General features: G+C 41.4%; 1 protein-coding gene across 6 annotated transcripts in view; it reads right to left on the bottom strand.

Annotated features, from left to right (window-relative positions):
• Window positions 1–20,674, bottom strand: part of ZNF827 (zinc finger protein 827) — a 99,784-nt gene that overhangs the window by 4,433 nt on the left and 74,677 nt on the right. For 3 of the 6 annotated variants that reach the window (XM_056489033.1, XM_056489034.1, XM_056489035.1), the window contains 5 exons: window positions 9,178–9,315; window positions 7,504–7,675; window positions 5,877–6,043; window positions 2,794–2,985; window positions 2,522–2,699 (listed from right to left, as the gene is read on the bottom strand). In XM_056489033.1, coding sequence (XP_056345008.1) covers window positions 2,522–2,699; window positions 2,794–2,985; window positions 5,877–6,043; window positions 7,504–7,675; window positions 9,178–9,315 — 847 coding nt within the window. Of the gene's footprint in view, window positions 1–47; window positions 151–1,079; window positions 1,226–2,521; window positions 2,700–2,793; window positions 2,986–5,876; window positions 6,044–7,503; window positions 7,676–9,177; window positions 9,316–20,674 lie in introns of those variants that run through there. The other 3 variants (XR_008840279.1, XR_008840280.1, XM_056489036.1) reach the window with 3 other exon arrangements.

The raw sequence follows: 20,674 nt of genomic DNA, 5'->3' as shown, positions 1-20,674 counted from the left end.
CCCCCAAAGCAGGCCGGGGAGTGCAGGGTGGGTGACTGATGCACTGGTACTTTGTGTAACGATTCCTAGTGTTTGCACGAAGTCACTTTGGCCATGCTTTCCATTAAGAAGTGGTTTAAAGTGAGTGTTTACAGATGAGTATGAAAACAGCTGTTTAAGTAAAGATGGAATAAACTTGTAATACCACATGTAAAGCAAAAGCTTAGGAATTCCCTTTTATGTGACCTTGAACAATAAGCTTGCTGGGTATCCAGCTAGGAGCAGCTGAAAGCCAGGCTGTTAGGATGATTTTTAGGGACTCCCATTTCTGGGAGATGAGCTAGCCATGCTGAAAGGGGCATGTGCTTGGCAGTGTTTGCCTACAGCCACCTCTGCCATGGCAGAAATTGCTCCTGTGTAGAAACAGGATGTGGGTTCTGCTTACTCAAAACAGCAAGCATCTGGCCTGGGGTGGACATGGCAAAGGGCCTCACCCCAGCTCCTGAGCCAGGAGGGGCCAAGAAGGGTAGAGGAGGGAATCAGGAAGGTTTGGAAAGAAGCCTGAGCTGCACGCTGAACAAGCCTGGCCACCCAGCAAACCCACTGTTGCTTGGTGCAGCCGAGAGGAAGTTGGTGGGGACAGCTCCCTGCCAGGGATCTCTGCTGTACTGAACCAAGCACACACCTTCCACATGGAACTGCTGAGCTCAGAGAGCAGGGCTGGATAAAAACTTACAGCTAAGGCAGCTGGCTACTGTCTTCCAGCATCCCTAGTTGCCACACATCTGCATTCACTGTTTAGCAGGTCTGCTAATCGTCTTCTGGCATTTGGGATAATTTCTAAGCTGAGATTCTTTCTCTCCCTATGCGTGTTTTCCTTGCTACATCTGGTTGCACATACAGGTATAATATTACTCTACAAGTTAATCAAGAGATTTTTGAGGAAAGTGAGTAGTAACAGGAGGACAAAGAGATACTACAACACCTGGACACACTTCCTGATGCACATCAAGTACTCTGATCCAGAGAGGGAGCCTGTCACTGAGGCTTCTAATGTGATTATCTCTCACCAGAGGACTTGGCTGTCAATGCACACATACCTCTCCTGGGCTGGGTGCTCTCTGGATCAGAATCTCAGATTTTGATCTGGAGCTGGAAGAATCATATTTTTTTTTCTCTTCCCCCACAGCAAACAGGAGACAGAAAAATACAATTTACTTAGATCTCTTCAGGCTCTTCTGGATGCCTTAAAAAAAAATAAATCAGAGCTTTTTCTTAGATGCAGCTTTCAAGGTACCTAATTATTACTTGAGTTGGGCAGGAATATAGACTGAGAAACCCATTCTGTTGGGAAGACTCGAGTCATATTATGGTCATGTTTTTCCCGTGGTAAATAGAATAGATTTTACGCAGCTTAAACCAAATGTGCACCCTGTATGTCCAAGGCAGACATCCCATCTTTCTGACACACTGCTTGTTTCTCAATCTGGTCTTCTTCCCAGATTCAGTCATCTCATTTCAAGTGACCACAGATCCCAGTCTGTGGAACTACTGAGCTGGAGACCAGAGCTGCCTGGCAAACAGGAGCAGTTTTCCAAAGCTGCAGCACAAACCAAGGGAGCTGCATGCGGTAACGCTGAGAGTGGCGTGCTCCTCACGTCCCAGCCACAGCACACTGAAAACATCAGTCTGCTCTAAAGAGCAGCAGAAGCTGGGAACCCTGTGCTCAACCCTAGCTGGGCTCCAAGTGCTTCCAGCCTTTTCTCCTGCAGCAGCTGGACCAGACAGAGAGCAGAGAGGTGCCTCTTTCATAACATCACACAGCCTGCCCAGAGAGCAAGCACATGGCCCCAGCAGCCCCTCCTTCCCTCTGGGGTCTGACTTTGACATAAGGGCACACTCATTCTCTAGAAACACTGCTCTGCACCAAAAGACCTTAAAAGACACCACCACAGCCAAAAACAAAGGGCTTTTATCTTAAAAGACTGTATTACTCATTACATATCAATTTATACAATAGTGATTGTTGTGGGGCATGCAAACAAAGCAGAAAGCATCCAAGTTATTCATTCTTGGAGAGAAATGACTTTGGATTTGAGTATACAGAGGCCATAACCTTTAAGGTTGTAACTTCATACCTAGTTGCAGAGGCTGTACAGGATTTAGTTTCTTTGAGCCAGGTGGAAAACAGTGCCTGTGCTGGGTGCTTCTTTTTGCTCTGATGCCTTGGAAACAAACCCTTATTCTGCCAAAAGCTCATTGCAGTACTGCCTCATTCTCTGTAGGACCCGTCACATACTGTCTCCTCTTTGACTTGAACAGGGAAAGGACCACAGTTTGTTACAGCTCCTCTACTGCTACAATACCAATCTGCTGTAATGATGCAAGCCTGAAGGACAGACCTTAGGTCATCTAAATACAAGAAAGCCCCAAATCTGGATTATTAGTTTAACCAACCCTTTCTGACTGACTCTCTTTTGTCCTATTCCCACAGTATTAAGGTGCTTAACACAGTAAAAGTTTGTGTACTTGCTTTCCTTACTTGAGCCCACCGGTGGGGACAGTGTGGCATTTCTTGTGCTCCAGTAATTGCTCAGGTGTCTTCATGAACTTGTGGCACACGTCACACTCGAACATCCGTGTGATCAGGTGGATTTGCAGGTGACGCTCAAACATATTTTTTGTTTTGCAGACAAAGTTACAGAAAACACATTCAAAGCCTGAAATATAGAACAGGAAAACTTAGTCCTTACACTGTGGCCAAATTGACTGCAAAGAGAGTGAGAGGTTGCATTTGTTGAACAAATTTTTTACCTTTCTCTGACTTCTCTTCAGTGTTCACTGAGGTCTGAGTACCAGGCACTACAGAAATGACGAGCAGGTTGTTTGACCCCTTGCTTTTTGGGGTTATATCTGCATCTTCTTTGCTGTTGGCAGAGTCACTTAGTGCTGACAGCGAAGATGAAGATGGACTGTTAGATTCACTGGGTGTCTTCCTCTCTTCAGCTGAAAAGCCAAGAACAATAATTAATTCATCAGATTAGATGGAGTCTCCATGATCCTGTTTTAAACTTCAGGAAGTACTTACATTTAAAGTTAATTCAAAACAAGACTGAAATTAATTGAGCTGATTATAAAAAAACATTGTTTGGCCTCCTTCCTTTTTATTAGTGTTTAACCACAGTATGTCTTTCAGTTTATCCTGAAATCGAGTGTTTTGTGATGGTAGTGGGAAGGGATCATGCAATTCTACCTCATTACAGAAAAAAAACCCAAGAGAACACTTTGAGTTTAAAAGCTTGTCACTCAGAAAGGAAACAAAATTTCTGTAGGTTAGAGGGGTAGTAACCAAAAGTACCTACTGATCCAAGCTAAACTTCCCCCATCTTTCCATTTATGTGGATCCAGTGGGTAAATTTGGGATGAAGGATAAAGGAGAATAATCTCCCTCATTGTACTGAAGAGCATCGTCAGTAACAGAGGCAACAGCATGATCTCAAGATTTTATAAGGTTTTATTAGGATCTCCTTTCAAAGACGATTGAAAAGCATGTTATTTAACTGGACCTAGAGATAAAGCTTCTTTATGAAAGAAAGCGTCAGATCTTCCTTATGTGTGCAATAAGTATATGAAGTCCAAATCCCAAACCCTATTACACACTGGAAGTGAACAAGAGGGAGAGTTCCCATATGAGAACTAGCATGAGCCAATGAGGCAAGGATGGGCAAATTATTCCCTCCCACCCATGTCCTGGTTCAATGAGATCTGTGTTAAAAGGAGACTTGACTAAAACTTCAAATTCTCTGTGTGATACAATCCCCTGATCAAGGGCTCTGCAAACACCAGCACCTGTATACTTAACTTTAAACTGATGAGTGGCACCTTTAAGATAAAAACGTAGGAATGCACTAATGAAATCTGATGACCCAAGCTGCCTGTAGGGAGGATGACTGGATATCATACAGAAAGATTCACTGACCTTGGGGACAAGAGTAATACAAATGGAATGAAATTTAATAGCACAGAGAACAAGGTTATGACCTGAAGGGCCAGTAACAAGAATTTTTGCAACAAATGAGAAGTGCTTAGGTTGGAAACAGTCAAGGAAAACAAAAGCAGAATTCAAGCTGAACAGGGGATGAATATGAGCAATCAGTTTTGGGGATCCTTCAAGGAAGGTAAATGTGATCACAGAGTGTTATTGTGTGACCTATTCCCAGTAGCTGCTGCTGGTTTGCACTGCCACCATTGCTTATTTCATTTCAGCATGTACAGCTGTGATTGCATATGTCCAGAGCAGGGATTCCAGCAAGAACATACGCAGTGAGGGATTGGTACAGCAGGAAAAGTGTGTTCCATATAGAAAAAGGCTCAGTGTACATTTAGAGGGTAGAGTGTTGTTCTCTAGAAATGTACTAAGGGAATAAATACTGTGGAAGGAGGAAAAGGCAGACTGTTTCAAATAGCGGGCAGTTCTGGACAAGAACAATGTATGTGTATTGTGATTATCACTATGACACACTGGAAATTTAAAAAATATCCCTAATTTTAATGCAAGAGAATCTATAGCTGCCTCTCAAAACAGTTTGTTTAAAAGAATGAAACATCTTTGAAGGTATATGCCATATCCTCACAAACAGTCCCTTTATGACCTGGTAATATCACAGGATAAGGAACTGGAGTCAAATGACCCAGAAACCCATTCTATTTTTTACTCTGTATTTGCCATACGTGTGAGCATTTGGCTGAATCACCAGCTGAGGGGCTCAGTTAGGCAGGGTGAAGAAAGAACAAGTGGGTTTTGCCTATCTTCAAAAGACAAGTAGCAGTTTCAATCTTTTAGCCACAATAGGAAAACACAGCAGAGCACAGCTCACTTTTGAGCTCTGAGGCTTTTCACAAAGCTATGGGTGGTGTTTCTCAATTGCCTTGAACTCCTCTTTATGAAGTGAAGTAGTGCTGAGAGCTATGCTGGCATAAAATCCCTTGAGAGCTTTCCAGTAGTTCCTATTTCTGTGGTTCCATTTAACTTATGTATCTGTGTACACAACCAATTGTATTTTTCTCTCCCTTCTTCTTCATCCCTCCTGTTTTCCCAATTTCATTCCTGGTAGGACAAGAAAAGCAATTTAGCAATGGTAAAGTTGTGCTGAATGCAATCAGGGTCCGTATTGTAAATATAACTGTAAGTAGTTTGTGGCAACAAAAATGCTTCTGCCTGGTCTTGTAAGAGAAATTAATTAAAAGTATTCCAATTTTCTTCTCCTTAAATTATGCCAGACTTCATTACTTGGACTAAGCATATGGAGCTTGTTTGAAAACTGCTATTGCTCTTATCCTTGGCTATTAAGTGAGCAGGACCAGGAAGTGAGCACAACTTGTCCTGCTATTTAATATAAAGTACATTTATGGTATTGCTGAATCACAGTGTCAACTAAACATCAGTGTGAAATTCCAAACTGATGGACTGTGAGGCAAACACAGCGAGGAGCAAAGCTCAACATAATGTTTATTAGAGACTTAGAGCCAGGTACACACAATTAGCCCTCAAAGTCACCTTATCATCGTTGAAGTCAAAGCAAGATTTTGATGAAATAGTAAACCAGAAAAACAAATGAAATATTTGACTGACTCCAGCAGGGGAGGGATTTGGGGGATAAGGGGAATAGGAAGAAGAAGGGCTAAGTAGTCCTTCATTTATTTCACTAAGCTTGAAAATTGATCTGCACTACCAGATTATTTGCCTGGCTGGAGTCCAATTCACTTCAACTTTAAGAGAACAGGCCTTAATTAGCAAGCAATTCAGTGAAAGCAGAGTGCTAATGGGAAGTGTGAAGGTTGCACCTAAAAAGCAAGGAAGACAGAGATCACTGCAGCTGGGAGAGAGGGATCATCACCTGTGTGCTTGTTGTTGACATGAGCCTTCATATCTGCCTCTTCCATAGTGACAAAATCACACGCCGTGCAGCAAATGGAGAACATCCACTGCTCCTTATCCACGTGGAGGGACATATGACTGACAAACTGGACATTCATCTCTGTTTCAAACCCACACACATGGCAGCTGCAGGCAGAGGAGAATGCAAGAGTAAAAGAAACATTAAAAACCAAACAACAAACAGAAGCTTATCGCCCTTCCCCAAATTTGCAAGAGGAAGCTCACAGCACAGTTTTCTGCTCTTCCTTGCTGCTCAGTGTTCACTGCAAAATTCTTTTGTCTGCTGAACTGCCTTTGAACTGATGGCCATGCCAGTGTGATTACGGGCAGGCACAATGCAACAATCCTGTACATGCTATAATGATGCTAAATAATCATAAAGTTAATTAAAAACTACAGATTCCAGATGCTGTGCATCACCTAACCGATTCCTTTGGGCAATAAGAGGCACTGCAGCTTTGCCAAGATATTTAGTACAGCTGATACACTGACAAACAGAGAGCTTGCTGCACACTCCAGGAGTGATTTTCGAGCCCTGGAATGGTTCCCATGCCAAACTGGGATCTTGTGCAAAACTGCCTGGCAGTTTCAGTGTAAGCAAGTAAAAATGGGTTCAAACATTTCTTATGCTTGACTGGAAAACAGCAGTCTTTAGCTATGTGAATAATTAGCAGGGATACAGATTTTGCAGCCAGCACATAAACAGAGTGATACTGAGAGGCAGTGGAAATGACTCTCTAATTTGACTTTCTTTGCAGAGTCCTCCTCTTGCTTTGATTAGGCCATTAACATTTAAAACAAGCCAGGAAGATTGGAAAAGGCATATACTCCAGGGCACTATTTTGCTTTCCCAAGGGGAAGTGTTAGATAATCTAATCCAGCAGGTCTCATTTATTTCTTACTTCTATGATTTTATAATTAAATCTGCTCTTGGCACTTTGACTAAAAGTAAGAGTGATTTGGTAATCTGCTTGGCCACTAGAGTGCACATCACAGTTTGCAGAGTGCACAACAAGAAGAATGTCTAAATATCCATTTGATCTGGGCAATTCCTTTCAATTTTTCAGGCAAATTCTCCTGAAGGTTTTTTTTCTTTCACGATGTTGGTCACAGAATGCATATACTTCTAGCAAATAGAGGAAATGTGTAGATTGATGTAACAATCATTGATAACGCTCTTCATCTATTTGATTTCAGATTTGGCTGAAGACAAGGAAACAATCAGAGGCAACTGGAAGCACCAGGCTTTAGATTGGCAGTGAATCCCTGTACATGACAGGATGTTTCCAAACACGAAACTTGAAGGAACACTGCTTAAAAAGTTAGAGAGACTTCCAGGAGCCCAGCTGCCTCATAAAGACACTTAAAAAACCCAACCCCACAGCAAATCCCCACTCCTTCCCAACGGGCAGCCAAGTCAAATAGCAAGAAGCAGCCAGCCAGCGTTCACTGCGCATCCTAAGCCAGACACAGGAAACACGAATACTTCAGTCATGGCTCCAACCCCGCAGCACCAGAAGGGTGGCCCTGTCACACGTCCTCAGCAGGCACATGAGGTGGTGCACAGCCCTGGTCTGGGTGCTCACCTGTAGTAGTAAGGGTGCTTCTTTCCATCGCTGCCCTCGGCTGTGACGGCGCTGACGATGTCCTCGGTGTCGGTGCTCACCAGCTTCACCGAGTGCACAGTCAGGTGCTGGTTCAGGTTAGCACGGCACTTAGCAGCATAGGGGCACAAGTGGCATTTGTATTTTCTCTCTTCTGAAAAGAGGAGCAGAAAGATGTGAGTGCATACCTCAGTTCTGAAGTCAGCTGCTTTGAAAGCTGCCAGTAACCAAGTGTGCATTCCTTTGGGTTTCTCCAAGCAGCTTTCAGGATGAGGTACTTTGGAAGCTCAACATTTTAGTTTATAGTTCACAGCAATTACTCCGGAAAAAAAAAAACCACCAAAAAACCAACTAATTTGAAGGTAGTTTAGGGCAAGCTTTTTTAATTTGCTCTACCATTTGTAGTCAGATAATATAAAACTTTATAAACTAGAAAACTGGGGCAACTGCTGTTCTGGGAGCTGTAGCAAAGCCAGTGGAGAAACAGGTCAATAGTCTACAACTACTTCCTATTTGATTTGATTTTTGGACTTAGTTATTGTTGAGGTTGCCCATCTGACTGCTTGCAGAGAGCTCATAGTTGATGATTTTGTATTAAAATCTGAGGTAGGAGAAAGGGGAACACTGCATATCATCAGTCCAGTTCCAAAAATTAACCAATGAAAAAGGTCACTCAAAGAGCAGTAAAAAAACCAAAAAATGAATTCATCGTGTCGGATGCTTCACAATTTTTAACATTCCTCTTTTTTATTTTAAATTGATTATTTCTAGATCCTGGCAGCACACTTTTTGTGTAGGATTGATTAAAATAATCAAACATTACATCAGCTTTTACAACCTTTTCCTTTGAGGGTCTGCTCCTCTAAAACTGAAGTATAATGCTACAAGTGTGAGGGGAAAGGCATTCCATAAGGAAACTTAGGACTAAGGAAACCCCACTAGACCATGGAGCATCTGAGTCTTTTCAGGATGGCTTTGCTGGATGGCTCAACATACACTGGCATCATACCAACAGGATTTCTCAGCACTACATGGGAAACTCTTGCTTCCGAGCATTATTTTGTGCAGTGCACCTCAGCAGGCTGACACACTGCATCTTTCATAAAAAACTCTGTTTGTCTCAGCTGATTTGAAGTAGATTCACTTTAAGAAAGTTAAAATGGGGTAGAACAGCCCCTGTCCCTCTGAGAAATGTATGATGAGACCAATGATGAATGAGTTATTAAATCTTTCAGTTTTACAGACCCAAAACACCAAGACCAAATCTTTTGTTGTTCAGTGACACTTGAAAAGTTCATCAAGTGAATTCCTGTCCACAAAACCCCCCAAATCCTTCCAAAAAAAAAAAAAAAAAGGCTGTGCCTTTTCTTTAGAACTCCATTACCAGGCTTGGTTACCAGCTGGTATCTACAGTCTGGTGTGCTGGGACCTGGACAAACTTGAATCCACAGTTTCTGTAAGGAGAAATTTCACGTAGGCTACAAAGAAGTAACACATTCACTCCCTGAACCCGCCCTGACACGGTGTCCTGTTCCTGCACTTGGCTCTGCTCCAGGTGAGCTGAGGATGGCTCACACACTCCTCTCCTCACCATCTTTCTCCTTCCTAAAACAAACCCCATGGAATTCCCAAGGGCTGTAACAAGCCCTGCCTTACCTGTGTGCAGTGAGAGATGCCGGGACAGAGTCTGCTGGCGACCAAACACTTTTCCACACACATCACAAGGAAATAGCTGATCGTTAAATTTCCAAGATGGCAATCCATTTCCCACCTCCAGTCCCAGCTTTTCTGCTTCTGTGCCAAAAAACACAAAGTCATCTTAAGAACTCTGAAGACTTGCAGATTTCATTCAGCAGAGCCCTGTAGGCATTATATAAAATGCAGTACTTTGGCAGCATGCTGTATGATCTGGCACATGAATTCATTTAGAAAGGAAACTCCCAATGCTGGAAAGGAAATGAATCTTTCATACAACATCTTTCTAAAGCAGAACACTGAGCCCAAGTGTTGTGGACATCGGCACAGCCAGAGCTAAACCAGGTTATGTACTGAGAGAAGGTCAAGAGTGAGCAGGGCAAGCATTAACCTCTAATTATGGTTTTGTGGAACAACCACTCCTTTGGCTTTTTCAGGCTTTGGCTTTGCCTGGTGCATGAAGAAGCCTGGTCTGAGATGGTCTGTCTAACACTGGATTATTATTGATGGCTGAATGAAGATTTTTAGGTAGTTTCTTTTCTACTGAGGCAGGAATTTTTTGCTACATACAAAGACCTCTTAAGATCAAGTCTACCCATTAACCTAACACTGCCAGGTCCTCACTAAAGCCACGTTCTAAAGTGCCACATCTACACACACATGAGCAGTCTGACTCTGAAGACCTGAAGATTGCTCAGACAAACATTAAAACAGAAGGACACAGCATCCCAGTATATGGCTGGCCTCCAAGGTAAGCTCTACCCAACACTGCTCTCCTCTGGCATCAAAATCCCCAGCAGCTTAGAGGGCTATTGAAAAACTGTGACCTAGAGTGAGCTATTATCTTTTAATAAGTGGTTTTAATTGTTTCAGGAACAGAGAGAGTCTGCAATACAGAAAAAAAGAAACCCCACAGAGCATAGAGCACAGATATGAAAGCACTTTGTAAGGAAGTTGAGAGAAAGGGACTGGGAATGAGGAAGAGGGGAAAAAAGTTACACAATGCTTCAAGAAGTTGAAAGCATAGCCAGTTTTGATTTGGACAGAATGGAGAAAAAAGCAGGTAAAGACTGGGGAAAGCAGTGTACTACTTAAAACAATAAAAGAAAGAGCATCAGCAAGTCTTGAGTGAAAAAATACCCTGTACAAGGGTTCTGTTCCCTGAGGAGAAGTGACTGCTGTTGTAAGAGGTTCACAGAACTACAAGGGTACTTTTTAAACACAGCAATTCTTCTAGTTCCACTGGAAGGAAAGATGTCACTGGCAGAGCACCTTTCCACAAACCTGGGAATCACCCAGAACAAGGCTCCACCAGTGCATGTGAACATGCCCTGATGGAGGAAAACCACTTGGCTGAGATTTCCAGGTAAATGAGGGGAGAGGAGCTGGGGACAAAACATTGTAGTGAGTGTAAGTCAACATCCAGTTTGGCATAAACAGCAAAATCTTCATCCCATGAAGCACTGAGGAATAAACACCCCCACCTTGTACTGACAGTCAGCTACCACTGCAGATGTGACTACCATGGCTGAGAGAGTCTCTCCTTCAGAGAGAGCTTTTCAGACAACTCCACTGTGGTTTAGGCTAAGAACTGTCAAATACTGTATTTAATTTAAGCAATAATAAAAACAATGACTCATTTGGGGCAGAGAGTCCACATAGCAATCTCAGCAAATTCAGGGCTGGCCATATTTGCCAGCCCCTTCTCCACTGCTGTTTCTTTCTCCTGTGACCCTGTAATATGTACAATATTCACACCAGAGGAATTCTGAGCCACCTCTCAGTGCTACCATCCAACAACATATTTTTCTTAAAAGAACTTCTAGTTAGAAAACAAGTTCTGCCTATTCAAAATACTAGTTTTGTGAAATTAAAAATGAAGACACCCCCCCATCCCCTAAGGGCTGTAACTGACCCATAACCTCTTAAGAACTTCAATAAAGAAGGATTCTTTTTATTGCTATCCTTGAGTTCCAAACAATGGAAAAATCTGACTCTGTGGTAGTGCTACAGATGTTTCAGCAGAGCTTTTTGAGTACATAATCAAAACAGTGCTTCAAATGAGGAAAAAAGTAATAATTATAAGAGAAGGTCACAAGAGTGTAGGTTGCTTCAATATGGTCACAACAAAAATGAATTAATTGGGACACGTACCAAACAACCAGGCTCAATCAAGTAAATAAGTCTCTTAACAATTCACTTCAGTGTTAGTCATCAGTCCTCTTTTATCTCTTAAGAAATATAATATCCTCTTCCCTATGAGGGATTGTCCTGGGAAGCTCATGGGAAGCTGGAAAAATAGCAGCTTTCTGATTATCTCAAGCTGGTGACAGCCAGTCCCTTGCAAAGCAGCTGCATATTTTTCATTGATGCAAAAGAGGATGCTGAGGTGTTTTGAAAGTACTTCTGTTTACCTTAAAGATGTATTTCTGGAGTTCTTGCTACAGTGCTTCCTCCTCTTTTGACTGACTCTCCTCTCTGCAGCAAAGTGCTATTTCTATACAGCAGCTTCTTAGCTTGCTCATGGCAAACCAGAGCTGGTCTCTTGCAACAGGACCCTCAGTACTCTGTGAAAGATTTCTCAGCTCCAAGGAAAAGCACCTATTTCCAGCCATCCTGCCCTCCAGGCAAGCTTTGACTGCATCCTGGAAACCAGAGCTGTGTTCATACAGTGGTCCAGAAATCTGACCTTGCCAGTGACCTGAAGAGTCATGTGAGTCAACTTTCACACTCATTCCTTGGGCTCTGGCTCTAAATAGTGCCAAGGAATGGTGTTTTCTGGGAAGTGAGTACAAGACCACAATACTGGGCTGTGCAGAGTGTTCCCTGTGCATCCCTAAGTCCTGTTCCAGGCAGTCAGTATTGCCAGCCTCGAAGAACACCTTACACATTGGCCAGGAAGAAGATGGACTGAGACCAACTAATGTTAAATAACAAATGACTGTTGTGAAAGATGTCTCCCAGAAATCCATCATTCACTATGACATCCCCTATACTAAAATTAAAAGGAAAACAAAAAGAGAAAAAAGCCCAAAAAGGGACTTGATACAAGATTTCTGCTTTAAATGTCCACAGCAAATTCCAAAACTCCTGTGTTAGAAAATCATACAAGACAAAATTATATTGAAATTATTAACCAATACACTGCATTTCTGTGTCAGTTTTGTTGCTTAAAACAAAATATGCTCAGTAAAATGAAAGCCTCCAGGTTCTCCAGTACAACATTAAAAAGAAACAGAAGGATTAAGACTCAGAATATTACAAAGCTAGTGATAAAATTATTTTGAAATTACTTTGCATAGAACCATTAAGAGCTAAGAACCTTATGTAAAGGTTAAGATTTAATTAAATATAGTGAAATACATCTTTATGGACACCTTTCCTGCCCTCTTGCATCACCTGGTATCACTCCCCTTCTAGCCACAAATCAACTTAATAATGACTAGCTGTGTAGAGCTGATCATCCAAGAAGGGGTTAGGAACTGCTACCATCTGTATTTTCTCTGAGATGAGGGCATCAACTGCACAAATATTTTTCTGTGCCTCCTCTTCCCCTTCCAAATAGATTTAATTTCTGGCAAACAAAGCAGCTTGAAAGAGTCACCATTTACCCCTTTCTTGAGGTGTTGGGCATAATTCTGTATTTTCAGTTTTCACATTTAATGATTAATCTTTTCCTCTTCCTCTCCAGCTGGTGATATCAATACAGACAGTGTATTAATTGCCTCTTCTGAAAAGTCTTTACCCTGACTTTTGTCAGGATATGCCTGGGGAGAGGACATGGTATCTGGTGGAAGCTGTAACTGAAGAAGAGGATGAGGTATGACCTGAATACAAAAGTGACTGTCTGGAGTCACCCAATCAGCCTTAGGACTGCTGGTGGCTATCAGGCACAAGAACTCCCCAGGGACTGGCTTTGGACTCTGATACTTTGATTATTTATTTTCTTTTACTTTGCTGTATTTGTCAATTACTCTTTCACAGTGTTTTAAGCTACATCATGTTTTAATACGCAGTCCAATGCCATGCCCAACTTTGTATCTTTATAAATACAGTGGAAAGAATGAAAGCACTATTTAAGTGAAAAAGCAAGCCTAAGAAGACAAACAAAAAGTGTGCTCAGGTATCATTCAAAGAAGATAAATTCATGTTTATAACCTCTGCTGGTTTACTCTCTGCTCTCACATCCTGTAACTCATTTAAACAGCTGCTTCTCTGTTTTATCTTTGCACCTCCATAGACCTTGGAAGCAACCAAGGGCAGATCCTTATGGTCAGATGGAATCCCATAGATATAAATGAAATAAATTGTTCTTTGCAATAAGCATTCCTTATAGAGATGGGATTGTAGGGTGCTGATAAGCCTTAACATGGAAAGTCAAAATTCATTTTTCTGGAAGTATATGTCAGAGTTATATTTTGGGTTATTCAGACAGTTTGATACCACACAAGGAAAAACCACATAAGTAATTTTGAAAATTAAATTAAAGCAGAAATCCTGTGAAAATAGAGAGTGGTGATTAGAGTGTTTTCAGTAAGTGCTGCTTGCAAGTCACCAAACCAGAAAATTAATATACTAAGAAACAGTGAAGGTAACCAGGGTTCTGTGAGTTCATGGCAAGAGGGCGAACACTCCTGTGCACATGTCCAACAGCAAGGCATCACACTTTGCTCAGAAAGGCTTGAGACATTAAACAGTCATCAGGCAGGTTTTGGTTGCTCCCAGCCTGAGATGAATTGCTGCTTTTTCCTTTGAGATCTGTCAAGTACCCCACATTTGCTCAAGAGGTAAATACACTGAATGCAGCTCTACAGGAATGTCACAAAAGCTTGCTCCATTTGTAAGGTTATTTCTGTTTGGTTATGTCTAAAAGGCAACAACTTCAAGAAATTATTTATTCAGAAACAAGATATTAAGGTCAGACAATCATGCAAACATTGCTTTAAAAATATTTATTTACTCAAAGAAATTTTCTTTCCTTCTTCTGTCTGCATTTATCCATCTTATTATACAGTTTTTCTATTTCTGCAGTGTTCCCATCATCAAAGATGCCTTTTATTGCTTTGGAGTCTTCCCCTTACATGTTCATCCATCACCTCTGGCAAGCACACTGTATTTAAAAATTGAGAACTCCTTTTATGAAATATGTAATTATGGCTCTGTTGCAAGCTTGTTTGCCAAAAGCTGTGAAAGGTTCCCAAGCTCAAAAACATATTGACTATACAGAATTGCAGTGCTCCAAATACTATATATCTTACTTCCTTTCCAACTTGCTTTTTTATTTGTAGGGCCAGAACCCTTATTTCTAGTAAGTCAGTTAAAACACACAGTGGAATCTTTCCAGGTACTATAGTTCCTAAGTAAGATATCTCTCAACTTATCTAAGGTATCAGAGACCCTGACAGGCCCTGCAGCCTTCATTTGTCACCCCTTGCATCGTTGCATCCTGTCTGGTCTTGGTTCAGGGTGTATCTTTTACTGTGAGCAGACTCATTCACTGTTAACTGAGATAAGGAGCTGCTTTCTAGGCATAACATTTTTCTATATTCCCCACAAAAATACAAAGAAGATAGAAAACACTAGTTTGTGTGAGGGAATCGTGGCCTTTCTGTTTCATAAGCCTCAAAAATCTGCACATAATCAATCTAAATGACAGGAGAAATGCACAGAGGAAGCAAAAAATGTCTACTTTCCAAAAAAAAACCTCACCAATTAATACTTTTATTTTTTCCCCCCTCAAAAGCTCAGCAAATGTGTACTGTTACTATGGAGCTTGATAAAAAGCAGTAATGTTATGATAATTTAAAATCCTTGATATGGAAAAAAGTAGAACTCAAGTGATTTTATGTATCAGTAGCACAGTACTTAAGCTGCTCTTTCTGAAAACAGCAACCATAAAAGTTGGAAATACTTCAGTGAAATGCTTGCACAGCCCACCAAAAGAAACATTAATATTGTGCACACAAGAAGTCCAAGTGCACAACAACAGCAGCACTTGAAAAGGTCACTGAGAAACAATAAAGATGTCAGAGTTTGGGAAAAGAATAAAAACAGGTAAAAGATGAACTTTAAAGTTGATTCCATAGAGAAGCATGGAAAAAAGTGAAACCCCCTTCACTGCTGAGACTGAGCCCATTGCTCAAAAATGGACAATCAGAAGCAGAGGAGAAAGTCAGGGCAAAGAAAAGATTGGGACAACTGACTTTGAAACACAAAGCCACTCCCACCTTCTACCTTTGCATCAAATCTCACACCTGTTTTCACTTCTCTTTTACAACAGAAGACTTCTGAGCAAACCATGAGATACCTTGTGATAACCTTCATCTGCATTTCAAAGCTCTGGGATTTGCTTTTATTCTCTGCATTAAACTCAGAAGTTAAGAAACAGCCAGGAAGAGAGAAAAAATCCAGTAAATTCTGTGCAAGGTGGCTGAAGTTACAGATTTTTAAGGAACCCTAAAGCTACAATAATGCTGCAGTCATTACTTGAAATCTACTTTTACATGTACATCATGGCATCAATTTGAAGAACATGCTGGGCAACAGCCTCTATTTCCCCCAGCTCATATTGCCACTGCCTTGCTTTGGCATAAAGCATAAACAGGACTGTCTTGTGGTAACTGCATCCCTTAGACAACAAGAAAGAATGGAACAATGTAAAATTCACAACAGATGCAAAATCAGGCCCTCCCCAAGCTGTGGATTTGCTGCATGAGAAGTAGCAGTCCTGGAAGAGTCCCTTTATCTCACTGCATGGCTCCAAGAGCTCTTCCATCGTTCACAGTATCACAGGGAACATCAGCTGGGTTTCGTGGCTGCAGATGAAGTAATACAATTTGGCCCAGAGGAAAAATGGCTTTTTTTTTCACTGAGGGTGCTGAGACATTTCAAGAAAGGCAAAGGAAGCACCAACAAATCTGCTCCCCAAAAAGTGTTTCTCAAAACTTTACCTGATCATTGTTGACCAAGAACAACTGAGCCACTACTACTTCTTTTTTCTTGTTTAGAAATGACAGCTAAAGTTAAATCCTGCATCTATTGTCAGAGAAAAACCTGGTAATGTGCTCTCTTATCGTTGCATAATATATTTAATTCCATTTCCTTCTGAAAATATCTTCATGACAACAGTTAGAGGTGCCATAATAAACTTACATAAGTTTCCTCTAACTCACTCCCAAGCAGGTGGCCCTCACATCTATCTCAAGCATTACACTGCTTGTAACACTTATTTTGGGTGCTACAGCACTGATTCCTATGAACTTATGAAAGTATAATTTGCTCCTACTGCTATTTTTAAATCAAAGTTAATTCATTTTCATAATGCCAACAGGTTTTTACCTTTTTAACTTTTTCCCTACAATTCCGCTTATGACACACTTCCACAAAACACTTTCAAAAATCACTCAAAAATCTGTGCACATTAGGACCATTATGAGGCACACAAATTTCCCTTTTTTGCTTTTTTTTTTGTCAATGTGACAATTTCTGCTTGCAAGTCCATGGGATACACAGGTTTTCTTTTCTAAAGAGAGGATAATAAACACACCTAGGGCATTTTGCAGAGACTAACACTAGTAGTTCCCCATCCAGCATTCAGGTATAAATAAAGATAAATTAGACTTAAGATTGTATTTTTCTTTTCAGCTTTCTGCCTGTTTTTGGGAGAAGTAAAATCTTCTCTGCTTGGAAGAAGCTGGTGACCAGAAACATCAGTGAGGGAATGCAAAATAAAGCACCAAATGCAGGATGAGCTCCTCAGCTGAGCGAATTAGCACAAAATAATCAACACTGAATGAACAAGTAACTACGAACATTTGCCAGAGCCACCTTTCCCAAGGTGCTTGTGATTGCTGCTGTGAAAGAAAACATTTTTGCTGCTTTTATTGCAGCAAGTGATAAAGACTGAATCTGCCATTTCCTTGAGGCCTTTAACTCACTCTTTTTAAGGTATTAACGTCTCTCCTTGCTCTCTCTCTCCTATCACCAGCACATACATCTACCTGTAAACCACCCCCTCTTTCTGCATAATTCTCCCATCTGCCTTCTGCTTTTGCAGAGCACCAGTGACCACAATTGCCCCAAACTCAACTAAAACACACAGCAACAAATCAGGGCAAATTTGTACTCAGATTGAAATCATACTCTAGAAGAAAAAAAATCCCAACTTGTCTCCAGCTTTGCTTAATTTTTAAACAATACTCTTTATGTCTATCTATCCATCTGTCCAAACAGCTGAAGAATTTTACATTTAAATTACTCTTAGGCAGACAAATACTATGGAAGACAAACTTGTACAAGGTAAGATAGGTGAGGACTGAAGAGTATCAAGGTAACTCTAAAAAGAAATGTCAGGAATGATGTATTCCAATTCCTTTTACAGAGCTAGAAAAGTAATTTTAAGACCTGTCTTTCTATTTCACGCTGAGCTCGTATTTGGAAAAGTTTCATCTTTGGGAAACAATGTGACTCAGTGCTGATGCTTACATTTACAAAAGATTCTGATATTAGGAAAGACAAAAGAGGATATGAAACTAGAGATAGGTTTCAATGACATGCAGATTCTAAACCACAGCATGCTGAGTATCTGTAAGCCAAATGCCTCATCTATCCAGTCTCCTTCAGGAGATTGTTCAATCACCACTGTAGCTTTGTTACTGAATTTATATCCCAGAATTAGAGCTGGAAGGGACCCCAGGAGGCCAGCTTGTCTCTGCCTCACCCAGAGGCACATCAGTCACACAGCAAACTTACCCATCAGTCCCAACAGGTGCTTTTCTTATATTTTTTTTTTTAAAAATCCTTCTGTGACAGCTGCTCCAGAGGCTCCTCTGACAGTTGTGCCAGTGCAAAAACACCCCACTGCTAGAAAGCTTCACTTGTTTAGCTCCACATTCCACTGCTAAAAAGTTTCACTTGGGGTTTAGCTGCAATCTCCTCTGCTGTCAGTTAAGTCTGTTATTCCTTATTCTGCTCACATGAACAGAGGCAAGGTTTATTATTTTCCTCTCAAAGCTGTCATTTTACATATCTGAATGCCATTATCACATCTCCCCTCTTTTCTTCTCCAGACTAAATAAATTGGTAAAATTCTTCAGCCTTCATGCACAGCTCATGTGTTTTAAACCTCTGACCACCACTGTCTCCTCCACATTGTTCTTGGATTACAGAGGCCAAAACTGAACTCGGGGCTCCAGCTGCAGAGCAGAATTACCACATGTGCCTGCCTTACAGACAACATTCCCAACACCTCAGCCAGATGTTTGTCCTTTCTGCAATGCCAGCTGTAAACACAGTGTCTGACCAAAACTAATCCAAATCCCTGCCTAAAGGTGCCCTGCCTGGGCATTCATCCCTCCCCTTTCTGCATGGCACTCACCATTCCTCCAGGCACAGAACTTTGATCTCACTTCATTGGCTGCTGTTTTTCACAGTTTCTTCAGTTCCTCAAGATAAGTCTGAACTCTAGTTCTGTCCTCTGAAGTGCTTATAGCAGACAGTGCCTCAGACATTTAATAAACATCCTTTCTCCTCCATCATCCACAGCATTAATAAAATGAATGAAAGCCAGAGCAAACACAGCCTCTTGCAGACCCCACGTGGTCCCTGGGCTTTGGCAGCTGCACTTCACCCTTAATTAGAGCTGTACCTGCCCTGGGTTTCCCTGCTCACTATGGGCATACTGTGGGAGGACACATCAGAAGCTTCACTCAAGCCCAGAGGTCATTAACTATTGTCAGGCTTTTTTCCATATGCATCTCCAAGTTGGTTCCAGTTGTCCTTCCTGAGCCAACAGGCTTTACTTGGCTGTTTTCCCTTCTTCCTTTTCCAAAACCAATTCTACAATTTTGTGTTGTTCTTCCCCAAGCTGTCTTCCATCACTTGCATCAAAAGACAGCTCCCAAGAGCTCGCTGGGCAGACCTATGTTGTCCCAAATTCACTTCCCAGAATAATACATAGTAGACAAAGTCCCACATTTCTCACTAAGCACTTCCAATGCTTCCAAAGCTGGTCGAAAAACCCTTCTCAAATTTGACCTCTACTGGTGTTATCTGGTTAAGAATATTTATGACAACAATGATTTTACTTTTTCAAAAATCACTTGCTATTGGAGTAAATATTACTCAGCAAACTTATTATGATAAGTTAAATAATAGGAGCTGCCAAAAATAGTAAGAGATGTCCATGAGTATTTTTGCCTGTATGAGGACACTGCATGGTATTGGAAAATAAAATTTACCCTGTATAAAGGAAGCCCATTGTAAAACAAGAAACACAAGTTTTCAGATAGATGCCAAGTGCCTTTCAAGACAGCCATTAGACATGGACCTGAACTCTTCCTGCTTGTTTTAATTAACACCTTTCATCTTGAAGGTCCTGTAAACAATTGGCAAAATAATCAGTGCAGTGACTCCACAGGGAAAAGAAGAGAAATCTATGAGGTCACGTCAATTTGTGCCAAGTCCTGTTATTTAGCCTGTATTGAGAGACTGGCCAATTCACCAGGAGTTTCATGGGATGTTCAGATCACATTCCCTGCCCAGTAAATACTGATGGTTAAGAAAAACTAAGACATGCATAACAATGCACATGCTGCACATTTCACTTGTCCTGCTTTAGGCCAGAGATCACACTGTAAACATGCTTGAGCAAGAGGCCATTTGCTGATTTGAAATGGCTTGTTCTGCTTAAAAAATGGTATTTTCAGCTCTGAAAGGGACTCTGCTACTTATGAAAACCATGTGGCTGCTGAGGATACAGCCTGTATTGCTGCAGCACAGATCTGAACCCCATGTGCAGGAGATGCAAACCTGCTTTGGAGCAGATCCAGAAAACTCTGCAGTCAGTTGAAGCTGCCTTGGTTGCGATCCCATGAAATGAACCAGAATTGTTCATTCCTGTGCTGGATGGCTGTGGTGCAAAGTGGTTGTCAAGGCAGCTGAGTGCACAGGGAGAGAAGGCTGCACGCAGGCAGACGGTCATGGGAATCTGAAGACAGGATGTGGTAGATGGAAAACGTGCCAGAGCCACTATCAGGCAGTTTAGCACTGAATTATGTTGCACAAATTCTGCAAAATCTGCCTTGCTTTGGAGAACTATGCTAAGTACAGCCCACTTCTATAGCAGTCCAACGATCTCACTTTCCTAGAATGAGTCTCCACAAGTTGCCAGCTCTCTGTCTCCTGCTATCTGACTGCAGAGAGCCACCTCAGTCCCAGGCCTTCCAGAGAGTTCCCACCAGCCACTTGGACCCACAAGACACTCTCTTTGTGGGAAGAATTAGCATGTTGGAGATAAGGAACTCAAATCAGTTACTAAAATCAATCTGCCACTCTGTCACAAAAAACACTTTCCTACCATCTATGGAGCTGTCTCATAGGTTGGATTTGTCAAAGGGACATCCCTCCAGTATCCTTTTTCATGCACCTGTATGGATTCTTACATAGCTATACACATGCA

Source organism: Oenanthe melanoleuca, chromosome 4, assembly GCF_029582105.1.
Source record: "Oenanthe melanoleuca isolate GR-GAL-2019-014 chromosome 4, OMel1.0, whole genome shotgun sequence".
NCBI classification, from domain to species: domain Eukaryota; kingdom Metazoa; phylum Chordata; class Aves; order Passeriformes; family Muscicapidae; genus Oenanthe; species Oenanthe melanoleuca.
Note: the sequence above shows the minus strand (reverse complement) of the source record. Positions and strands in the feature narration are given on the sequence as shown.